At 55.5% G+C, this 23,644-nt stretch overlaps 1 protein-coding gene across 4 annotated transcripts in view; it reads left to right on the top strand.

Annotated features, from left to right (window-relative positions):
* Window positions 1–23,644, top strand: part of SCTR (secretin receptor) — a 55,363-nt gene that overhangs the window by 4,863 nt on the left and 26,856 nt on the right. For all 4 annotated transcript variants that reach the window (XM_008258411.5, XM_089327897.1, XM_089327896.1 and 1 more), the window contains 3 exon segments: window positions 3,733–3,844; window positions 13,388–13,495; window positions 17,568–17,671. In XM_008258411.5, the coding sequence (XP_008256633.4) occupies window positions 3,733–3,844; window positions 13,388–13,495; window positions 17,568–17,671 (324 nt within the window).

Below are 23,644 nucleotides of genomic sequence, written 5' to 3'. Positions count from 1 at the left end.
AGCCTCGCTTCTCGGCAGCCCTTGTGGAATGCTCAGATTTCACATCTAGCATCAGAGCTCCACGCGGCAGGGGAGCCGTCCCTCCAGCTACCCCAGCCTCACTCCCCGCCTCATGCCCTCTGTACACTGAGAGTTCTCCCGGCTGACCTGCCCTCGGGCTCCTGGGACCTGGCGCAGCCCAGGGTGAAAGGCACAACACTCCGATCCTATCTGCTTGGTTACATGACAAACAGAAGGCTCCGTGTCGTGTGCACTTGGGAAATGAGACTATCCTCAGCATGCTATGTCTGACAGATGCCGAGGGGCCTCTGTGAAGGGGGCTCCTGGCTGATCGCAGCCTGCACCGTGCTGCCAGGAGCCCTATCCAGACCCCACCCTGCCATGGCCCACCTGGCTTCCTTACCCAGGCTCTCTGAGGTGCTTCAAATTCCTGACCGCCCCCTCCCCTGTCATTTTCAACACAGAGGGGTTGCCTCCCACTTGCTGACGGTCAAGGACACTTGGCTGAGTTTCCTCTGACCTACATGTTGCCCTGGTCGTTGGGTCTACACTATCCCCTCTGTCTGCTTCCTTCCTGTTTGTCCCAGGCCATCATCACTAAATGCCAGCCTGGGAGCTGACACTGTAGAAATTGACTTTCACAATTCTGGAGGCCGGAAGTCAGAAGTTCAAGATCAAGGCCAATGGGGTTCAGTGTCTTGTCGGTGAGGGGCTCCTTCCTGGCTGGCAGGTGGCTTTGTTTCCAGCCGGCCTCTCCTGAGAGGGGGCTGGGTTGCATTTTCTGGTGTTTATTCTTACAAAGACCCTGGAATCGGCGCCCTCCCCTCACATATAGCCCAAATTCCCTCCTTATGGGTCCTCCCTCCATGTGCAGCCCTGCTGAAGGTTCGGGCTTCAACATGTAGATTTGGGGCAAGGGGAGGACATAAGCAGTCCATTGCACCCTTCCCACTGCCAGTCCCTGTGCCTACCCACCCCACCCTCATCTCCAGGAGCTTCCTCCCGAAGTGACAGCGACAACTACATCACTTACTCTGCACTCTCTTCTGCACAGACAGTTCCCCATCCGCCACTCAACTTGCTCAAGTTAACCTAGCCTCGGTCCATATGCACTCTAGACACAAGGCTGCCCCCTGGTGGCCGGTGTCTTAGGTGCAGATTCTCAGAAGTAGAGTATTTAATTGACCAAAGAATCTGAGCATTTTTGTAACATTTCTTTTTTTTTTTATTTTATTTTATTTTTTTTTATTTTATTTTTTTGACAGGCAGAGTGGACAGAGAGAGAGAGAGAGACAGAGAGAAAGGTCTTCCTTTTGCCGTTGGTTCACCCTCCAATGGCCGCCGCGGCCGGCGCGCTGCGGCCGGCGCACCGCGCTGATCCGATGGCAGGAGCCAGGAGCCAGGTGCTTTTCCTGGTCTCCCATGGGGTGCAGGGCCCAAGCACCTGGGCCATCCTCCACTGCACTCCCTGGCCACAGAAGAGGGCTGGCCTGGAAGAGGGGCAACCGGGACAGAATCCGGCACCCCGACCGGGACTAGAACCCGGTGTGCCGGCGCCGCAAGGCGGAGGATTAGCCTAGTGAGCCGCGGCGCCGGCCATTTTTGTAACATTTAATAGATAATAGTTCCTTAAATTACTGAAAAGACTGTGCCTGTTTGGCGCTTTCTCACATTTGAGGAGTAATGTTACTTTCAAAGTGGCTCGAAACCGGAAGTGTGGCTACTGATGAGCTGAAGGGCAATGGCTGCCAACCTGCAGGTGGATTTTCCCATTCAAGCCCTTCCACGGAAAAACCAGCCAGTGCCAGAGACCGTGGGCTTCAGCTAAGTCTGGATGAGTCCCACAAGGAAGAGGACAAGGGCACAAGTGTGTGGCGCTGTGCCAAGGCCAGCTCTCTTGACAATTACTATACAAAGGGTCTTTGAAAAGTTCACAGAAAATGTACATTATGAACAAATGCATGGATTTTAAAAAAAGGTGCAAAAATAAATTTGTCTTGATTCCACTTTTCCACAATTTTTGTACTACTCTCATATTTTTAAGAAATATGACCTATTTGTGTCCCTGCTACCCACATGGGGACTTGGATTGCATTCCAAGCCTCAGCTGTTGTAGGTGTTAGAGGAGTGAGCCAACAATAGGTGCTTGGTCAGTCTGTCTCTCATTACACACACACACACGAGGATGTGTGTAGGTTACATGTTAATACATGACTTTTATATAAAGGACTTGATTATCCTTGGATATGAGTATTTTCCGGGCATCTGGGAACCTGTCACTCACTGATCAAAGGGGGTGACTGTAGCCGTTCCAGTGTCAGAGTCTTGTAGCAAACATAGCAAACAGTGCGTCCAAATCGCTGGCTGTTTAGTGTCAAGAGCAAAATGGAAACTTAGGGTTGAGGGTGGGGAAGGAATGGGCGTTAAGTGGCCTCAGAGTAGGATGCTTCTGATGTTTCCGCTGCAACTGGCTGGGGGCTTATCCGAGGCTCTGGGCCAAGGATGGGGCCGTGAACCCAGCCACTAGCAGGTGCTGTTGGATGGCATTCATGAAGAGTAGCAAAATGTGGAAGAGCCCAAATAGGAGACAACAGGAGAGTACTTAAGTTTGCCTTTTTGCCTTTGAAGCCATTGATGTATAGTTCTACCTTAGTTGTCTTTACTTCATTTCCTTTTTTTTTAAGATTTACTTTATTATTTGAAAGACAGAGTTAGAGAGAGAGGTAGAGACACAGAGAGAGGTCTTCCATTTGCTGGTTCACTCCCCAGATGGCCACAATGGCCAGAGCTGAAGCCAGGAGCCGGGAGTTTCCTCCTGGTCTCCCACGTAGGTGCAGGGGCCCAAGGACTTGGGACATCTTCTACTGCTTTCCTAGGCCATAGCAGAGAGCTGGATCAGAAGAGGAGCAGCCAGGACTAGAACTGGAGCCCATATGGGATGCCGGCACTTCAGGCCAGGGCTTTAACCCGCTGCGCCACAGCGCTGGCCCTTGGCAGGCTGATTTTGAAACCCAGAGCCCTGAGTGTGTGACCCCAGTCACATCTCCTGGCTTCCATGGGTCTCAGTTCTCCTTTTTGCCTCTCTTCATTGTGTTATTTTGAGAACTGATTATATGAGTGTTTGTAAAAGGACTCTGCAGTATTAAAATTCCATCACCTGAGTTCTCCAAAGAAAGCAGGGGCCCAATTCATTCATCCATTCAGTTGTTTGTTCATTCACTCAGCATTGCAAGCACCCGTGGAATCATGGAGCCGCACGACGGAAGTCTGCTCCAGGGACGCGAGGAAGCCAGGGCCATGCACTGATTCAGGCTGTCCCCTGAGGGACAGGGAGATGGTTAAGTGTAGGTGTTGAAGCACTGGTATGAACCAAAACTGAATTTTCCCAGACTGAGATAGCCATGTAGCTGGAACAGAAAAAAACACGTCTTGCAGGGCGTGGCAAGGCCCCCAGAAAAGCCAGCAGCTCCTTGGCCTTGGTAACCTTGCTAAACTCGCAGTCAGGATTTGCAGCGGACACACTGCAGATGGCGTGAGGGCTCCAGCTGCCCCAGCTGTGTTCTGGATCCTCCCCCAGGACTGGCTGCCTCCACCCTGCACACCAGCAGCTCCTGGGCACTGCGCAGGGGTTTGGATCTCCTCACTGGAGCTGCGTTCTTGCTCACAGGAGGTCTCTGTGTGGTGGGCTCGAGGGAGTGGCCCTGATGAGCACCCCTGGTTCTGCACTTGCAGGTGGGAGCCCCGCCCCGGCTGTGTGATGTGCTGTGGGTGCTGCAGGAGGAACGAGACCAGTGCCTGCAGGAGCTCGAGAGAGAACGGCTGGGCGAGGAGCAGCCAGTGCCAGGTACGGGGCTCGCCTGGTGCTCTGTCCACTTGGACTTGGATCACGTTCAGTCTCACTGGGTCAGGGAAGCTTGATCTCTGGGCCCGAGTGGAATGGGGGTGGCAGTGGGGGCGGACCTACAAGTCAGATCATGGCCCCTCTTCTCTCTTTGGGGCCAATGTTGCAGCCGGCGATTTCCTGCCCGCAGCTTCTGTGCGTGGATTTCATCGTGGCTCCTGTTTGGTGGGAGTGACTTTGCCATCCATTCTTGTCCCCACTGCCAGTTTGATGAGTGAGGTAGCAGGACAGGCTTGTGGGTCAGAATCACTTGGGGTGCAACCCTGGCTGACACAGGCCTCTGAGCCTCACTTTCCTGATTTATAGACTGGAAGTGGCAATGTCTACTTCCAGCTTACGATATCAAAGGAGAAAAAAAAAATGTGCAATATTCAGATACTTCATACAGTTTGTTCATTTGAATGTAAACTGTCATTCAACAACTCTAAATGCTATTGATTTTATGTTTGCATTTTATTCTTATCGCCTACCCTCATCTCAGTCCTTTGCTCTCTATTGTCTGTGAGGAAGAGGGGTGCAGCATTAAGAAAAGAACCCACTGAGGATACTCACAATGCATTTGGGCATGCATCACTTTTTAAATATTTATTTATTTGAAAGTCAGAGTTACACAGAGAGAGAAGGAGAGGCAGAGAGAGAGAGAGTTTTCCATCCGCTGGTTCACTCTCTAGTTGGCCGCAATGGCCGGAGCTGCACTGACCCGAAGCCAGGAGCTAGGAGCTTTCTCTGGGTCTCCCACGTGGGTGCAAGGACCCAAGCACTTGGGTCATCTTCCACTGCTTTCCCAGGCCACAGCAGAGCTGGATTGGAAGAGGAGCAGCTGGGACATGAACTTGCGCCAATATAGAATGCTGGCACTGCAGACAGCGGCTTTACCTGCTACACCACAGTGCTGGCCCCATGCGCTGCTTTCTAACCGCTTTATTCCTAGTAGATGAGATGTAGAAACAACTCTCGCTCCCCCCAGCTGTGTAGAAAAGCCGAATGTGGTGCCTTCCAAACACTTTGAAACTGTGGTGCGAAGTTAAATAAGCCAGATGCAAATAGCAGCTTGTTACATCATTCTGTTTCTATGACATGTCCAGTTCAGATAAACCCACAGGGATGCAAATTAGATGGGTGGTTGTCAGGGACTGAGGCGAGAGACAATGGGAGTGAGTGTTTGATGGGTACAGGGTTTCTGTTGTAGGAGCGATAAGAATATCTTGGATCAAGATAAGGATGAGGGTTGTGCAATGTTATATCGTGAATGTATTAAATGCTACTGTACCCTGTTCTTTAAGATTTATTTATTTGAAAGACAGAGTTACAGAGAGAGGACAGACAGAGTCCCTCCATCTGCTGGTTGTACCAGGCCATAAGCCAGGAGCCAGGAGCTTCTTCCAGGTCTCCCATGTGGGTGTGGCCTGGGTGTGGAGGAGGAGGAAGAGGCGAGTCTCCTGGGTAAGAGCGTCACTCCTCTGCTCCCCAACTTACCCGTTCCTAAGTGTGGGGGGGTAATAATGGATCGACCTCATGATGCTATTGTGCATCCAAGTCACTGAACCCTCGGAAGGGGGTGGTGTCTCTGTGGCAGGGAGCTCATCTCATGGCCTCCCCGCCCCAGCTCCATGGTGCAGCCAGGCTGACCTCTGCTGTGGCTGGCAGGGGTCCACTCGGGCCCTCGTCCCACCTGCACACTCAGCCTGTCCGTGGACCACTGCCCACTCACCCTGTCCATGCCAAGTGCACGTTTCCATCACTCGGAGAGGCTGTCGTCTTGCCATGCCCAATTCCCGGCTGGCTGATGGGAGCTGGGCTGGTCCATCCTTTCTCCTCGGGGTTGCCACTGTGGCCCGTGGTCCTCCGTGGTGCAACCAGGGCTGAGAAAGCTCCTTAGGGACTCCTGCTGTGGCTCGGCCTCACGCTCTGTGGGGGGACCCGGGTGAGGGGCTGACTGCACCCCTCTCTTCTAGACCTCATGCTTCTGGAACATTCTTCAGGCCTGCCCTGCCAAGCTTTTGAGAAGGCAGACCCCAGGGATCCACCAGGGAGTGGAGATCAGAAGTGGTGGCTGCAGGGAAAATCCCTCCCCGACCCCAAACAGAAGAGAGCAGGTGTCTGCATCAGAATCAGGCAGGGCACCGAGCCTCGTGGAAGATCCTAGAGGCGCTCAGACAGAGCCAGCCCCGTGTCCCTCACCCAGGCGGGTGCCCCAGGGAGGCCAGCCAGGGGCATCCAGGCCCAGGGCAGGAGCAGGGGCCGGTGGGACAGTCTGCTGGGGGTGCAGGATAATGGTTAAGCTGCCCGCCGCTCCCTGGGTAGAGGTTAATGTTTGAGCGCCAGGTGAGGCACAGGAAGTGTCACTCACCGAGCTGTCCCTGAGCCTGGCACACTGATCCCAGATGAAAAATTAACTCTGCAGCTATTCCGGGTGAGGTGGCCAAGGCTTTCCGGGCATTCCATGGGGACATCTCTGGGTCACCGGAAGAGCTGCCCGGCTTGCTTTACCACAATGGCGACGTAGTCCTCTGTTTACAGGATCCACGCACTCCCTCCAAGCTGGCTGGTGCCAGGGCTCCGGCTCTCCCTTAGCAGAAGAATGTTCTAGAAGGATGGTGTGTGGGCCTGATGGTCAGACAGACCTGGACCTATGTCCTACTTGGGTGTCATTTTTACTGAAGGGAATTCGGGTAACATTAACTTATTCATTTCAAAGTGAATGACGCGATGGCGTTCAGTGCACTTCCGCTGCTTTGCAAGCCCCACCCCACCGCTTCCCAAAACAACTTGGTCACCCCAAAACAAAGCTCTGGACCTAGCAGGTAGAGCCCCCCCTGCTTCCCTCTCCCCAGCCACCGGCAACCACGAATCTATTTTCTGTCTGCACAGATTTGCCAACTCTGGGCATTTCATAAAAATAGAATCGTGTGGCCCGTGACCTTTTGAGTCTGTCGTCTTCCACAGAGCTTGTGTTTGAGGGCCATCCGCAGTGTGGCCTGAGTCATCACTTCACATGCCCTGGCCTTTACTGTGGTCCTTCCCTGGAAAACAAGACCATTCCCAGCTCCCCCTGCACTGCCCCCAGCTCCTGGTGCCCCCTGGGCCACCCCCACTGACACCCACGTTCATCTCTGTCCATCCCTACCTTGGCAGGGCTCATCTGGTTGCCAAACATTTGCATAACATTTTAGACAATTTTGTAAAAATGTTTACTTTTTTAAAAAGATTTTTATGGGGCCGGCACCGTGTGCAGTAGGTTAATCCTCCACCTGCGGCGCTGGCATCCCATAAGGGCGCCGGTTCTAGTCTCTGCTGGTCCTCTTCCAATCCAGCTCTCTGCTATGGCCTGGGAATGCAGTAGAAGATGGCCCAAGTGCTTGGGCCCCTGCAGTCATGTGGGAGACAGGAAGAAGCTCCTGGTTCCTGGCTTCAGATAGGCACAGCTCTGGCCATTGCAGCCATTTGGGAAGTGAACCAACAGAAGGAAAACCTTTCTCACTGTCTGTAACTCTACCTCTCAAATAAATAAAATCTTTAAAAAAAAAAAGGATATTTATTTATTTATTTATTTGAAAGGTAGAGTTAGAGAATGAGAGAAAGATCTTCCATCCACTGATACACTCTCCAGATGGCTGCAACAGCCACTGTTGGACTAATCCAAAGCCAGGAGCCAGGAGCTTCTTCCAAGTCTCCCACACGAGTGCAGGGACCCAAGGACTTGGGCCACCTTTCACTACTTTCCCAGGCCATAGCAGAGAGCTGGATTGGAAGTGGAGCAGCCGGGACACAAACTAGCACCCATATGGGATGCTGGCACTGCAGGCAGAGGCTTAACCCACTTCATAACAGCACCAGCCCCAATGTTTACTTCTTAAAACAGGAGTGCAATAAGTACTATTATTATCATGACCATTTCACAGGTGAGAAAACTGAGGCTGAGAGAAGCCCAGCATCTCACAGAACTGCAATAGGACCTTCAGCCCAAATCGTTTGACTCCAAACCCTGAGCGTTTTCCAGGTGGCAAATCAGGCTAATAAAACCCAGCACAGCTGAGCCTGGGGTGGGGGTGGGGGGTTGACTGACATCCTCGTCCTCCAGAGAAAGGTTCTTTGTTAGAAAGAAATGAGAGCAAGTGTGAGGGTGAGAGTGAGCGAGCCAGGGAGATGGGCAATCCCGAGTAATTCGGCCAGGTGAGGTTCCACGTGCACGGGGAGGGCTCCCCAGGGGCGGCTGCTGTGGCCCCTGGGACTCAGCTCCAGGTGCTCAAAAGCTTGCCTGGAGCGGCCTCTGGTGGGCAAGAGAGGCAGCATCCCAGGGGACAGGTGCAGAAGCTAGAAGAGGCTTGGGGGACATGGGGACAAGGCCAGGAGGGGCTGTGAGTTCCTTGCTTCCGCCATTAGCAGGTGAAGTGAGCCTCAGGGGACATGGCGCACCCACCACCTCAGCCTGGTCCTCGGAGGGTGGGGTGGGGGCTGCTGGCTGCTGCTTGGCCCTCCTTCCCTGCAGCCCGACACCTCGCTCCAGAAAGAGTCCCAGGTTCTCGTCAGACCATCTGGGCTCATTTCTAAGTAAATCACCGTCTGGGGAATGGATACTAGGTTCCGGGGAAGCATCAGGCAGACCCCAAGGGGCCTAAGGTTCTCTGTTGTGCAGGGTAACGGGCTGGGGGGGTCCTCCTTCCCCTTCCTGCTGGCCCCGGCCCTCACCCCAGGCCTGCCTCTGGGCCAGCGCGCTGTCCCTGAGTGTCGTGTGGGGCCTGGCCCTGGGTCCAGGGCCTTCCCGAATATGAAGGTGACATGGCCCGGCAGCACTACTGGGTGCAGGTAGAACCTTCTGCATTTTTGGTGGCAAATTCTGGACACACATCCCCAGGCCCTGTGTCTTCTTGGGGGCCACCATTCCCCCGTCCCCCCCGCTCAAAGGCTGGCTGGGGAGCAAGGTTCTCATGACTCCTTCTGGAACCTTCCATGTACCTGTTTGTCATGCTCCTAGGAAACCCTGCTCCTTTCCTGTCTCTTCCCAAGCATGCTGATGACACCAGAACACCTCTTCCTTCCCCCAAGACCTGGGAGACTGTTTTCCTTCTTCCTCTGAGACTTTGAACCTACTGGTAATCCAAGGAGGGAGGAGAGAGGGAAGGAAAAAAATGTACAAGAGCATAGGAGGGCCGGCGCTGTGGTGCAGCAGCTGACACTGGTGTCCCATGGGAACATCAGTTACAGTCCCAGCTGCTCCATTTCCAAACCTCTACTAATGTGCCCAGGAAAACAGCAGATGACGGTCCAAGTGCCAGGGCCCCTGCCACCCACGTGGGAGACCTGGGTGGGGCTCCTGGCTTCATCCTGGCCCAGCCCCGGCCATTGCAGCCATCTGGGGAGTGAACCAGCAGATGGAAGATCTCTGTCTGTCTCTCTGTCTCCCCCTGTAACTCTTCACTTCAAATTAAAAAAAAAAAGTCTTTAAAAAGAAAAGAAAAAGAACATAGGTTAATAGATCAGAAAATATTCGACAGCACCTGCACCTAATTGAACTCTCACAAGAATCCTGGAGAATATCGTCATGGCCATTTTATAGATGACAAAAGCAAAGCTTGTGCAGGTAGGTGGTGTGTACAAGGTGTGCATGAGTCCAAAGCCACACCACCTTCCCAGCCCAGTGTCCCAAGCCGTCCTCTCAGGCGGCGGTGGGCACTCAGCCCACCCCCCCAAGATGGTGTTTGTGCCTGGCGTCCACTTAGAATTCCCTGGTAGCCAATCTCAGTGGCCCGGGGACAGGTGAGCAGCAGAGAAGGCCGAGGGCTGGGAAGGCGCAAACCCCAGCACGCTCTGGGCCTACCTGCCTGCAAGCTCCTTCCTACCCATTTCTTTTTCTTCCCTCCCTCCCTCCCTCCCTCCCTTCCTTCTTCCCTCCCATCCTCCCTCCCTCTCTTTCTACCTTTCGAAGATTTATTTGAAAGGCAGAGTTACAGAGACAGAAATCTTCCATCTGCTTGTTCATTTTCCAGAAGGCCGCAACAGCCAGGTCTGGGCCAGGCTGAAGCCAGGAGCCAGGAACTCCATCCAGATCTCCCACAAGAGTGGCAGGGGCCCAAACACTTAGGCCATTCTCCACTGCCTTCCCAGGCGCATCAGCAGGGAGCTGGATGGGAAGTGGAGCAGCTGGGACTTGGAAGCTCCTAGGAAGCGGCTTATCCCACTGTGCCACGCCAGCACCGTCATTCCCGCTCATTTCAGCAGGCGCTCCCCAGAGGCAGCCACCCCTCCCTTGGGTCTCAGGAGCTGGAGCTCTGTTTATGAAGCTCCCTCCCCCATCCAGCATCTCATGGAGTCCCTCTCACCCCCACCCACGCTGGGGGCAGATTTGGCTGCCCTGGATCTAAAACAGCCCAGGATCCCGGGCTCTCCGGCAAGGGCCAGCACTCCCACAGCAGCTGAGCAAGGGGTGCCCTCCCACCTCCCAGTCTTGCTTGGCCTGGGGGCACCAGTGTCTGGGAGGGGGCCAGCAACCTCCTCGGCTATGTCCCCTTCCACCCACCTGCAGCCACGTGCCCCTGGTGCTGTCGCACTATTTTCCCTCCAAATCTTTTTTAAAAGATTTTATTTATTTATTTGAGCAGTAGAGTTATAGACAGTGAGAGGGAGAGACAGAGAGAGAGGTCTTCCTTCTGCTGGTTCACTCCCCAATAGCTGTAATGGCTGGAGCTGTGCCGATCCGAAGCCTGGAGCCAGGGGCTTCTTCCAGGTCTCCCATGCGGGTGCAGGGATCCAAGGACTTGGGCCATCTTCTACTGCTTTCCCAGGCCATAGCATAGAGCTGGATTGGAAGAGGAGCAGCCGGGACTAGAACCGGCGCCCATATGGGATGCCAGCGCCGCAGGTGGAGGATTAACCTTCTGCGCCACAGCGCCAGCCCCTCAACGCACCTCTAAAAACATAGCCTCATCCTGAATGCAAGCTCTAACATCACAGATGCCATGCGTTGATTTTACAGGTTTTCTAAGACATAATAAATTCATTAGCAACTATTGAAATAAATATAATGAGCCAAGTACCAGCCCCAGGCACAGGGCCCTGTGCATTCAGGATGTACTCGTGGCAGCCTGTTGAGCTCCGGGGGTGCTCTGAGCTTCTCCCATCCAGAGAGTGGAGCTGGGCTTAAGGGAGTGAGTCTTCTTCTGGATGCTCAGCCGTAGCCACCAAGGGTGGAACCCTTGCCTGGCTGGGGGATCGGGAAGGCTGGGTGGGATCCCAGCTCCCCCAGAGCTGGCTCTGTCACTTTGCCCTTGGGGCCCTGGGTTCCTTCTCTCTACCATGGGGCAGGGACTCTACCTGACCTCTGTGCCCAGTGTAAGATTCAGCTCCAGAACGTGTGTCCAGCATAGGGCTGGCTTGGCCCCACCCCCAGCCAGAGTTGCCTTTTCTCTATTCAGGGCTGACACGAGGGTCACGGTGGTGAGCCAGCTGGCAGGGGACCCCACTAGCGGGAGGGGAGCTTTTTCCTCTTGGGCTCCTCACCTCTGGCCGCTCCTTCCTGCTGCCCTCTGCTAGCACCGGGCTGGGAGTCCCTGTAGGCCCTGCCTGACCTGAGCTAGCCCAGGAAGGCTCTCCAACATGCTGGCACCCTCTGCCTCTGTCTGGCCAGCTGGGCATAGGTCACCAGTCTCAGGAACTGGAGCTCGTGCCAATGCCCTGGAACCTAGCTGGCCCCAGGCAGCTCCAAATCCCTCTGTCCCCAAGGGAGGTCAGAGGTCGTCACTGCTCCCCGTACAAGAGATGCCACGGGGAGATGCTGGCGGGGAGGCACCTGGGACCCTGGATGCCAGAGCAGCTGAGTGGGGACATCAGCAGGGCACCCATGAAAGTCCTTCTCTGGGCCAAGTCACCGCTCCAAGGGCACCTGGGAAGGCTCAGAGTCACCCTGGGGCTTGTGAGCTCCTGGGACCCAGATCAGGCCTGGCGAGCAGCGACCACAGCTGGCACTTAGACCTCCAGGCCAGACCCCGCCCCCAGTGTTGTCCTCACAGATGGCCTGGGTCCCCAGAGCCCTGCCATAGGCAGCAACTTCCTTGGGTCCCTGCCCCTGGAATGAACTTTAGGGGGCTTGGGTGTGCTTGTGTGAAACGATAACTCTTAAAAGACGGCCATCATCACAAGCACGCAAATATGAAACGAATGTGGGCACTTGGCACAGTGGTTAAGACATCTGCATTTCACGTCTGAGTGCCTGGGTTCAAGTCCTGCCTCTGCTCCCAGTTCCAGCTTCCTGCTCATGTGTACTCTGGGAGGCAGCAGGTGATGGCTCAAGTACTTGGATCCCTGCCGCCCACATGGGAGACCCAGAAGGAGTTCCATGCGCCTAGGTTTCAGCCCAGCCCAACCTTAGCTATTGGAAGTGTGCCTTTCAAGTAAAATCAATCAATCAATTATAAGATTTTTTTAGAAGCAAAAAAAAGTACACAAAGTGAATATCTGCTCAACATTTTCTTTATTTGGTGAGGGAATGAGTAAGCTAATTGGCATTGGTTCCTGGGAGAGTTCCAAGTATTGCAGAATGGGGAGGTGCATTTCCAACTAGGTACAGACTGGCTGAATCCAAGAGGAGGCGGGGAAGTCGAGTGTGCTTCACCTGGACAATACTCATTTGCTTGCCTTTGGACAAAGATCATCTTCATTGCTGTCACTCACCTGCAACTTACAGAGTTGAAAAGTAGCTCAACTACAATGAAAGGTCAGAGAGAATCAGATTAACCCAGAATAAGTCTGCGCTCACAGGCCAAGGCCAAGGTTGCTGTGAAGATGGCCAGCAAGTTGTCTGATGCATTTCCAAGTCTTTCCATGACCAGATGTGAGTTATGAACCTGGCTCTGAGCTTCCTAGCAGCCAGATCAAAGAGGAAATCAGCTTTGAAGTCCGCATCTACAAGGACAGACATAGTCATTCACAACAAGTTTGGCCTCTTACTGCAGGGAGCCTGGGTTCCAAGTGCAGGCAGGGGCCTCAAGATGGGGACACGGGGAGGTAGAAGGCAGGATCCTGAACAACACTGGGCACCTGTACATGGTGGCTCCGCTGCAGTGGGTCTGGGGACCAAGGCACCGGCTACAGAAGTGTGGACCCTGCCAGAGCAGCTCAGAGTGGGGACACCCAGCGTCACCCAGGCGCTTGTTAGAAATGCCCATTCCCAGGCCCAGGCCCCAGCCCTCACGAGTACTCTCTGTTGAACGAGGGAGGTCCACTGCTGTTGAGTTGTTTGTTGCAGCTGAGGCCCAGAGCTGCACCAGCTTCTGCTCCAGCCTGGGAGAGCCACGTCCAAAGCCCCAGGGCAGAGAAGGAGCATTAAACGCTGTGGGCTCTGATCTTAAGGAGCCAGCATGGGTGGGAACATTGGAAGTATCCGACGAGAACCTCCAGGCGGGCAAGGGCGTGTGTGTGGGGGGGCGGCAGGTGTGGGGGGCGGCAGGTGGTGGGGGCAGCCCTGCCTGACACTGCGCCTCTTCCCGGCAGGCTGCCAGGGGCTGTGGGACAACGTGAGCTGCTGGCCTTCCTCTGCTCCAGGGCGGATGGTGGAGCTGGAGTGCCCCAGGTTCCTGCGGATGCTCACGAACAGCAATGGTAACTGCTCCACCCCAGGGCCAGCAGGGACCGACAGTGGCTGACATGGCGGGGAAAGGGCCTGCCGGGGATTGGAAGCCTTGCTTGGGAGGGTGTGGGGTGGGCTCAGTTTTCAGGGCCTCAGGGGACTGGGAGGGTTCTGTCTACTCCTTGTCTCCCACTTGGGGGCTCCCCTCTTCCCTTCCATGCACTTGTCTCTCCGCAAAGGGGGGGCCTGGATCTCACCCTGTCACAGCCAGTCCTTCCAGAACCCTCACCTCCCCCTGTGCCCATTCTGCCAGGCTGCGCTCTGCCTGGGAGCCCCTGGCCTTCCCCGGGAGTGGGGAGGGGCGGGTCTCTTAGCAGAGGACACTTGCAAGTGCAAGGCTTTTCCTCCCTGACTGGCTTAAGCTGAAGGTCAACCATGTGCCAGACATTTGTTTAATGTGGGCTCACGTGGCCATCCCTAAACCCCTTTAAATCACCTGCCTTTCCTCTGGCCCAGTAATGAGGGGTCATGAGCAGGGACTTCACAAGAGAAGCCTGGCGCTTGCCTTCAAGTTCACAGCCAGGGTGGAGGCACCGGGATGCAAACTTGGTGCTCTGTCTTTTGCCATGGTCAGGGCAGGTCTGTGGCCTCGTGGTCAGGGTGACCCTGGGTCCGGGCAAGGTGGGCTCATGGCTTTGGCCCCACCCTTAGTGGAGTCCTGTATAATCTAAAGCCTGGCCTGCCACCCCCCTCCTTGCTTGTCAGCACAGGGCAGGAAGACCAGGGAAACGGGCACGTCACATGATCGAACCGAAGAAGAGCAGGTGACTTAACCCCAGCACCCTCTGATCTCCCAAAGCCAGGAAGGAAAGGACGGAGTACACGGAGACCTCAGGGCTGGGAGAGGAGTGTGGATTCTTCTACTCCCACAGTTCTCTAGTGCCACACGTGCACACCTGCGCACACACACAGCCGCTGCAGGAGCTCAAGGGCCCTGCTCAGTCTCACCCCACACCCCACATGCAGGAGTGGAGGGAACATGGCTGGCTAGCCAGCGGAATCCCACCTCATTTGATGTTTGTCTGCTCAAAGTCCACAACAGGTGCCTCTCCCTGAAACGGGGGCACCCTGGCTTGCCAGCACTTCCCAGCTGTGGCTTCCGCCTCCGGGCCGGCTGGTGAGGGGAAAGCATCGGGGAGGGTCTGGGGGCCAGACCCCAGGATGCGGTTCTGCCTGGTGACCCCCCACTGCGAGGGAGGCAGAGAGTCGTCACTTCCTTCCCCCGTTAAGTGCTTGAACCTCTGCTTTCCTCATTAACGAAGAGATCACCGTCTCCCTCTTGAGCTCCCCTCCACCCCCGCCTTGAATGGCCCACTCTTAAGGAGGGGGGCGCGTCAGTTCCACGAGGATGGAAGCGACCATCCTTGCAGTTTCTTCTCGCCGCCACATGGTGCCGCTGTGGGGCTGCAGGGCCACACGGAGGCTCCGGCCGTGGGGGGGCGCTTTTGGCTCAGCTCCGGGGCTGCCTGAGGTTTTCCCACTCCTACTCATACCCAACCTGGAGGTGCTGGCCGGCTCAAGAGCACAGGTAAGGGCCTGTTTGGACTCAGTAACTGTGAGCTCCCACGCACCCCTCCCTGTAGATATCTCGGTCCGATGGGACCCCAGCCCCTTCAGCTCCCCTGGGTGGTGTCCCGCGGGGCTCTGGCGCCCAACCCCAACTCCAGGAAGGGCTAGAGCCTTCCTTCAAAAAGAATAAGTGATAGAATTAACACATGAATCCTTTCTCAGGCCACCCACTACATGGGCTGGGCAGGGTGAGTGTCCCTGCAGTGGGGACACCGCAGGCCTGGTGCTCTGTCCCCACCCTCCCATCTTTCCCACCAGGGGACGTTCCTCTGATTCTTAAGAGGGCGCTGGACTTGTTCCTTATTAAGAGACACAGTGCAGGGCGGGTCAGGCCTCTCTCCTCTCTCTTTGAAAGAGTCGGCCCGAGGCAGTAGCGACTTCGGAGCCTCCTCAGAGCCGCCTCAGGGAGCCGGCAACCCTAGTCCGCAGCAGGAAAGCTTAGGGCGGCTCCGGCTGCACCGCACATGCACACTCGCACAGAAACCGCGGCCTGGACTTTCCGCGGGCCGTGAGGTGGGTGGACGGGAAGGAGCCCAGCGGCAGGGGCCTGGCTGCCGTCACAAGCAGCGTCTGGCTTGCGACTCTCACCGCGGCACTGGGGAGGGGCCCCAGGCACACAGGCCGGCTGCCATGGCGCAGCCCAAGAGCCCTGGCTATGGGCACACGAGTCTGATCATCTCGGCATCTGGCTCCTGCCCTCCAGCCAGACCACATTTGACCGCCATTCTTAAAGCCTCTGCCTGCCTGGCTCCCTCGATTTCATTCCAGAAAGCCCCCGCCTCTCCGCTGGACTCCAAGCCCCGCCCACTGCCACTTCTTTGCCACGACGTGGCCTGCGGTGGGCTTGGCCACAGCGGCCTGGGTTTTCCATGAGCTGTCGTGTGTGCTGCGCGCTGTTCTCGAGTCGCGCGGAGCAGGGGTGCAGCCAGCACACACTGTCACCCCCAGGCAGCAGCACTGGGTTTCCAGCTCAGATCAGCCTGGCTGCAGCCCTGAGCTCTAGCCTCCTGAGCCTTCCAGGGCTGGGCATGCCCAGCGCCCAGAGGACACAGCCACGCGGAGAGGGCCAGGCAGGAGGGCAGCACAGCCACGGGCTGCATTGCATCACTGTGACCCAATCCTGGGACTGCGTTTCCTGGGTGTGAAGCAGGGGGCAGCACCTGCGTGCGGGGGTGAGGGGCAGGGAAGATCAGATCGTACCCCACATAAAGCACCTAGCACCATGGTGTTTCTTTCTTTCTTTTTTTTTTTTTTTTTTGACAGGCAGAGTGGACAGTGAGAGAGAGAGACAGAGAGAAAGGTCTTCCTTTGCCGTTGGTTCACCCTCCAATGGCCGCTGTGGCCGGCGCGCTGCGGCCAGCGCACCGCGCTGATCCGAAGGCAGGAGCCAGGAGCCAGGTGCTTTTCCTGGTCTCCCATGGGGTGCAGGGCCCAAGCACCTGGGCCATCCTCCACTGCACTCCCTGGCCACAGCAGAGAGCTGGCCTGGAAGAGGGGCAACCGGGACAGAATCCGGCACCCCGACCGGGACTAGAACCCGGTGTGCCGGCACCGCTAGGCGGAGGATTAGCCTAGTGAGCCGCGGCGCCGGCCGCACCATGGTGTTTCTCCAGCTCAGTGGACCGCTCTCCACCCTAAGCCTCTGACCCAGTGGCCCGAGCCCTGAGACCTGTGGCAGAAGCATGCCAAAGCCCAGCCAAGGCTGTTATGGGGACCCTGGTCAGGGCTGCCCTCCACAGGCCTGGGGAATCAGTGCCCTGTACCCCGGCCACACCACACCAGCAGGGGCCAGGGAATCGGGTCTTGGCCGCACGTGGCAGCCTGGAATACAGAACGCGGCTGGGTCGTTCAGTCTGGGGAGGGCAGCTCCTCCCAGGACCAGGCATTCTTCGGGCACCTGCTCTGAAAGCTATCCCCTCTTCTTTTCTAGAACAGCTCAGAGCAAACCTTCATCTCCGTTCATTCACCTTCCTGTCTGGCCAGTGGCCCAGCCAGTGTGTGGTGGGCGGGGTTCTAGGCCAGGGTTTGATGGGCAGGGAACTGGGCCAGTGTGTGATGGGTGGGGGGGTGCTGGGCCAGTGTGTGATGGGCGGGGGGGGGTGCTGGGCCAGTGTGTGATGGACGGGGTGCTGGGCCAGGCAAGGGGAGGCACGGAGGCCTCTGCCCAGCGTGCAGTCTTGTGCAGGGGGTGCATGGCAGTGAGGAGGGCTGCAGTTGTCAGCCAGGTGGCTGACAGACCAATAATTCCATCCCTTTCCTGCGGTGTGGCTGCCGGGAAGGGTTCACCTCAGGGGCACTCTGCGGTTTTCACATGGCCAGGCGGGGGACCTGCCTGTTAAATGGGAAGAGGTGGGCGGGAAGGCAGGCATGACGTTTAGCCACGGCGTGCCTCAGTTTCCCCACTACACACAGACTTCTCTCTGAGATGACCAATGTCGGTCCCCACTGCTCACCATAGGATGCTTGGCCCCACAGGTTCCCTGTTCCGGAACTGCACGCAGGATGGCTGGACGGAAACCTTTCCCAGACCGGATCTGGCCTGTGGAGTGAGCATGAACGACTCATCCCACGAGAGACAGGTGAGTGTGGCACCCTCTACCCCCAGCGGGGTGGGGCCTGGCAGGGGGAAAAGGCCTGGGGTGGGGGTGGCCAGCACCTCCCCCAGCTCACTCGCAGCTTCAACCTCGTGATGATCACGGTCAGCAAGACTCTGGGGACCTGGGCATTGCCGTCTAGTCCCCCGAGCCCGGGCTGGTCTTTTCATTAAATGTGTAGAGAAGCCACATGATGGCTAAATGCAGAGAGCCAGGCTGGAGAAAGTAAATTCCGGTCTTGACCTTGGTGGGGCTGGGGAGGACTTAGGCATTCTGGGTCTCAGCTGCTTCATCTGGGAAATGGGAATAATAGTTCTGGCCAAATAGACTTGTCAAGAGAACGGAATGGGTTAATGCCTGGACATGCTGATGTGGGTGCCTGGCCATAACCAGTGCTCATTCTCAATGGCATCTCCTGGCCCTGAGAAGCAGGGAGAGGGCCCAGTCACAGGGAGAGGGTGCTCTCCCACCTGCGAGCTGTAGGCTGAACGACTTCTCCATCTGAGGGTGCCCGTTAGGGTTCAGCCTGGGCTCGGCTCATTCCCGCTCATGCCCCTTCCCAGGAGGGCTTTGTCTCGGAGCTCACACCTACTGTGCCGCCTTGCTTCCCACGTGGGGCTTTGCCCGTGTCACCCTCTGCCTAGAGCCCGCCCCCCTCCTCTTTGACTGACAGATTCCAACGCACCCTTCAGACTTCACTTTTGCCCTGTGCCTTGGGAAGGGCTCCCTCGCTGCTCTGCTGGCCTCCAAGCACGACTTGCTGTGTTGTACTAGGATGGCGAGCCTGTGCCATGGGCCTCTGGCTCTTGCCAAGACAAGAGCTCTTCAAAGACTGGCAGTCACCAAACTTTTACTGAGCACCTACCTCGGGCCCGCCAGGGGTCTAGTTGTGGGACAGCTCCGTGACGAATCAGAGTCCTGTTTGGTTTCTGGGTCCTCACTCCCTAGCATCATGCCAGACACCTCTAAGATGTCCAATGAATGCTTGTTACTATATTGAACATCCCCCATGTGTGAGCTATTTGAGGCACAAGTACATAGAATTCTCAAAATAACCCTGCAAGTTCATTGCTTCCTTGAGCAGAAGTTCACTTGTTCATTGCCAAGTTCCATTTTGCAGATGAGGAAACAGGCTCAGGGAGTGTATGTATCATGTCTACAAAGTACCAAAGGGCAGGGTTCATTCATTTGCATTTATTTGAAAAGCAGAGAGAGAAAAAGACTGAGATCTCATCCACGGGTTTGCTCCCCAGATGTTTCCAACAGCCAAGATTGTGCCAGATTGAAGCCAGGAGCCTGGAACTCAATCCAAGTTTTCCATGTGGGTGGCAGGGACCCAAGTACTTGAGCCATCACCTGCTGCCTCCCAGGGTGTGCACCTGCAGGAAGCTGGAATTGGGAGTGGGGCTGGCACTCAAGTCCAGACACTCTGCATCCTGAGGGGCATCTTTTTTTTAAAATTTTTATTTATTTATTTATTGACAGGCAGAGTTAGAGAGAGAGACAGAGAGACAGAGAGAAAGGTCTTCCTTTCCATTGGTTCACGCCCTCAAATGGCTGCTACGGCTGGCACGCTGCGCCGATGCGAAGCCAGGAGCCAGGTGCTTCTCCTGGTCTCCCATGGGGTGCAGGGCCCAAGCACTTGGGCCATCCTCCACTGCCTTCCCGGGCCACAGCAGAGAGCTGGACTGGAAGAGGAGCAACCGGGACAGAATCCGGCACCCCAACCGGGACTAGAACCTGGTATGCCGGTGCTGCAGGTGGAGGATTAGCCTAGTGAGCCGAGGCGCCAGACTGCTGCTGCCAACACCCGTCTTGCAGCAAGAATCAGATAGAGTTGGCCTTCCTCCCTCTATCTTTCTCACTTTCCCACTAATGGATGTGACCCCCAGTTTCCAGCTGTGCCATCAGCTCAGCTCCCCAGGGAGAGCACAGAGAGACAAACTTGCTCCTTGGAAGAGAGGGTGGGCTGAGGGAGAGAAGCCTGGAGTGGGGAGGCACAATTAAGGGAGAAAGGATGCAGTTAGGTGTGGGCCAAACCTGCTGTGGGATTGTTTCTGACTCTTCTCTCTATGGTCAGTCTGTCTTGCTCTACATGGAGGAGAGTGGGCAGGGACCCAGGTAGGGGGTGGACTTGCTTCCTTCCCAGGGCTTGTCATCCAGGTGGAGAAAACACACAAGGCCTTCAGCTCCGACCAGAGCGAGGGGATCAATCACGGGACTGAATAAGGATTGCTCAGAAGCACGTGTGGTCACACACCCTCCCCTCTGCGGGCGGCCCTTTCTCATGTCGGGGACACACACACAAGGACGGGACAATTGTGCATCACACCTTTGAAACCTAGAACACGAGGAGGGAGCAGTCTGATGTTGAGTGGCAGGATGGAGGTTCAGAAGGGTGCTCTGGGCTGCAAGTAACAGGAATTTCTAATGGGCTGAACAAGCAAACGGGGCTCAGGACCTGGGATCGCACGGAACGGGTGTCGACATTCTTTGGCAAAGCCGCCCTACAAGATTGCCAAGGGCACGGTTACGTCCATCTCTCTTCCCCCTGCTCCGGGAGCTCCTTCCTAAGGCAGGTGCCCTCTTGCAGCCGTCACAGCCACAGAGTTCAGAGGGACTGCCTGGCTTCCTGCCACTCTTCCCCAAGAGTGAGGAAGCTTCCTTCCCCGCCAGACCTGGGCAAGCCTGTCCTCGCATGTTGCTGGCCCAGAGCGGCTTAGGCCCTCCCCTTCCTGCGCCAGTCAGCCAGTCATTGGCAGAGGAAGGGGGTAGGTGATTGGTGATTGGCTTAGGCCTACGTTTGGCCTTGTGGCCCCTTAAGGGGCAAGCATTTGATTCAGCAGTTAAGACGCCACTTAGGATGTCCTTGTCCCATATCCACGTCCTTAGGTTCCGGACCCGTCTCTGCTTCCGATTCTAGCTTCAGGCTGATGAACACCTGGGAGGCAGCCAGTGGTGGCTCAAGTGCTTGGATCTCCGCCCCGTGGGAGACCCGGATAGGAGTCCTTCTGCCTGGTCAAGGCTCAGCTGTGGCAGTCATTTGAGGGAGTGACCAGAGGAGCAGAGCCCTTTCTCTCTCTCTCTCTCCCTCTCTCTCTCTCTCCTTCTCCCTCTCCCTCTCTCTGCCTTTGAATAAAAAGAATGGTTAAAGACCCCAAGGAACTTTGGTTTTTGTAATTTCTGTCTATACAGATGACACAATGAGAACCCTTAGCTTAGACGCATCAGTTGGGAAGAACAGAGCCTAGGGCCTTAACCACGGTGTTCATGGCAGGGCCGAAACCGTAAAATCCCAAATCAATGAGCCAGAAGTCAGCACAGGAAAATGCAGACTTCTGGACTCGGCTCAGAAAGTTTATTGTGGGGCCCAGCACTGTGGTGTAGGAGGCTAAGCCTCTGCCTGCAGTGGCATCATCCCATATGGGTGCTGGTTCAAGTCCCGACTGCTCCACTTCCAGTCCAGTGCCCCGCTAATGTGCCTGGGAATGAAGCTGAAGATGGCCCAAGTGCTTGGGTCCCTATGCCCATGTGGGAGACCCAAAGAAGCTCCTGGCTCCTGGCTTCAGATCCACCCAGCTCCAACTGTTGTGGCCATTTGGCGAGTGAACCAAAGACCTTTCTCTTTGTCTCTCTCTCTCTCTCTGTAACTCTGCCTATCAAATAAATCAATCAAAAATTGATTCCTCGGAAATGACAGAAAGACCTAGCTTAGACTTGGCTCATAGGTTTTTTTTTATTTTAATAAGATTTATTTGCTTATTTTAAAGAAAAAAGTGACAGAGAAGGAAAGAGAGAGAGAGAGAGAGAGAGAGAAAGAAACATCTCTATCCACAGGTTTACTCCCCAAATGACCACAACAATTAGAGCTGGGCCAGGCCAACGCTGGGAGCCAGGAGCTCCGTCCGGATCTCCCACCTGGGTGCAGGGGCCCAAGTGCTCAGATCATCTTCTTCTGCCTCCTCAGGTGCATTAGAGGGAGCTGGGTCAGAAGCAGAGCATCCAGGACTTGCACTGGCGCTCCAGTGTGGGATACGAACGTCCCAAGCAGTGCCTTAGCCCATGGAGCCCCGGCACTAGCCCTCCCCTCACATGTTTCAAAAGCTCCCTGAGTTGGGAAGAGCTTCAAGACCTCACGACCCACTGCTCCCTACATGCTGGCTCTCAAACCGGCACAAACTTTGTTCTGAGATTTGAATCATCCTATTTCTTATCACTAATGTGTCTTTTCTCCTTCTCAGCTCGTGGCGGGTGGGTATTTGTGGGGAGCAACTGGGAGCAACTCGGACTAGACTAATTTACTGGAATTAAGTTACTGGAATTAAGACTTATTCTATGCATCTGCTCTCCCACAATATGGCGCTGGGAGAGGAGGAAACAGCTTCTACGCAGCTGCCTCTTGCCAACTTGAGTGCTGACCTCCAGGAGCTGATCCTGCTCCTGATTGGAGGAGAGCAGCGTACTCGGCGTGTGGGCAGCCGAGTTAGGATTGGCGGAGGAGGACTATAAAGGAGGAGAGAGACAACATGCACCAGGAACATCTGAGGGAACACCTGTGCAGCCCCCGAGAGAGCCGGCCGGCGGTGTGCTGCTCCCCCGCGGAAGTGGGGAATGTGGCAGGGGGAACCGCCCTTCCACGGAGGTGGAAGGGTCGGTAGCCAACCCGGGAAGAACCAGCAGCAAACCTGGGGAGGGCCGAGCAGACGAAAGAACAGCGCAGGGTCCTGTGTCGTTCCTCCACGAAGACGGGGAGCGACAGGTATTCACTGGTTTCTTCTCTTCACCAGCCTTACTTGGTCACAGCTGTGCAGCACTGACCTATGCCAGCCGGGGACTCAGCCAGGCAGAAAGGCCAGGCGTGGAAGCCTCGTGGGTAAATAAAGCAGAGCTGGCTTTTCTAGAGCAGGAGTTGGCAAACCAAGCCCTTGGGCCAAATCCAGCCCCACTGCCTGCTTTTGCAAATAAAGCTTTATTGGGACAGAGCCAAACTGTTTGCACTGCCAGGCTACCTTTGCACAGCAAGGGTAGAGGTGAGTGCAGTTGGCCCCTGGCACCCACAGGTCCTAAGTCCCTGGATTCCAAACATGGATCAAAAATATTCGGGGGGGGGGGGGATTGCATCTCTACTGGACACATACAGAAATCTTTTTCTTGTCATTATTCCTCCAAACAATACAGTATAACAACTGTTTACATAACAGTTCATGACAGTTACATTGCATTAAGTATTACAAGTGTCTAGAGATGATTTAAAGTACGTGGGAAGGAAGGATGTGCAGGTTATGTGTAAATACTATGCCACTTTATTTTTATTTGATTTTTTAAACAGATAGTTGAAAGTTGTCTTTGTGCACATGCAGGTTCATTATGTTTCCCTTTTGAAGATTTATTTGAAAGGCAGAGTGATAGAGAGGGAAAGGGAGAGAGAGGAAGAGAGAGAGAGACCTTCCATCTGCTGGTTCACTCCCCAGATGGCCACAAGAGCCAGGTCTGGGTCTGGCCAAAGTCAGGAGTTAGGAACTCCATTCCAGTCTCTCATGTGGGTGGCAGGGGCCCAAGCCCTTGAGCCATTGTCCGCTGCCTTCCCAGGCACATCAGCAGGGAGCTGGATTGGAAGTGGAGCAGCTGAGATTTTAACTGGTACCCATACGGGATGTCAGCTTCGCAAGTAGCAGCCCAACCCTTTGTGCCATACGCCGGCCCCTGCACTGTTTTACAGGAAGGACTTAGTAGGCATCCGCAGGCTGTGGTATCCACAGGGGACACTGGCGGAGGCCTGTAGTTGTGAAGGAGACTGTGGGCACCCAGAGCCTCGCATATTTACTGTCTCCGTTTCCAGATCATGTTTGCCAACAGCTGGTCTAGAGGGCACAGCAAGAAGGCGGCGAGGGTGTGCTTGGCAGTGGGATGAGCAATTCAATGTGGGACAGGCAGCGTGGAGGCATCTGGACCCCAAGT

This window comes from Oryctolagus cuniculus, chromosome 3, assembly GCF_051225735.1.
Source record: "Oryctolagus cuniculus isolate XC-2025 breed Fujian yellow rabbit chromosome 3, ASM5122573v1, whole genome shotgun sequence".
NCBI classification, from domain to species: domain Eukaryota; kingdom Metazoa; phylum Chordata; class Mammalia; order Lagomorpha; family Leporidae; genus Oryctolagus; species Oryctolagus cuniculus.
Note: the sequence above shows the minus strand (reverse complement) of the source record. Positions and strands in the feature narration are given on the sequence as shown.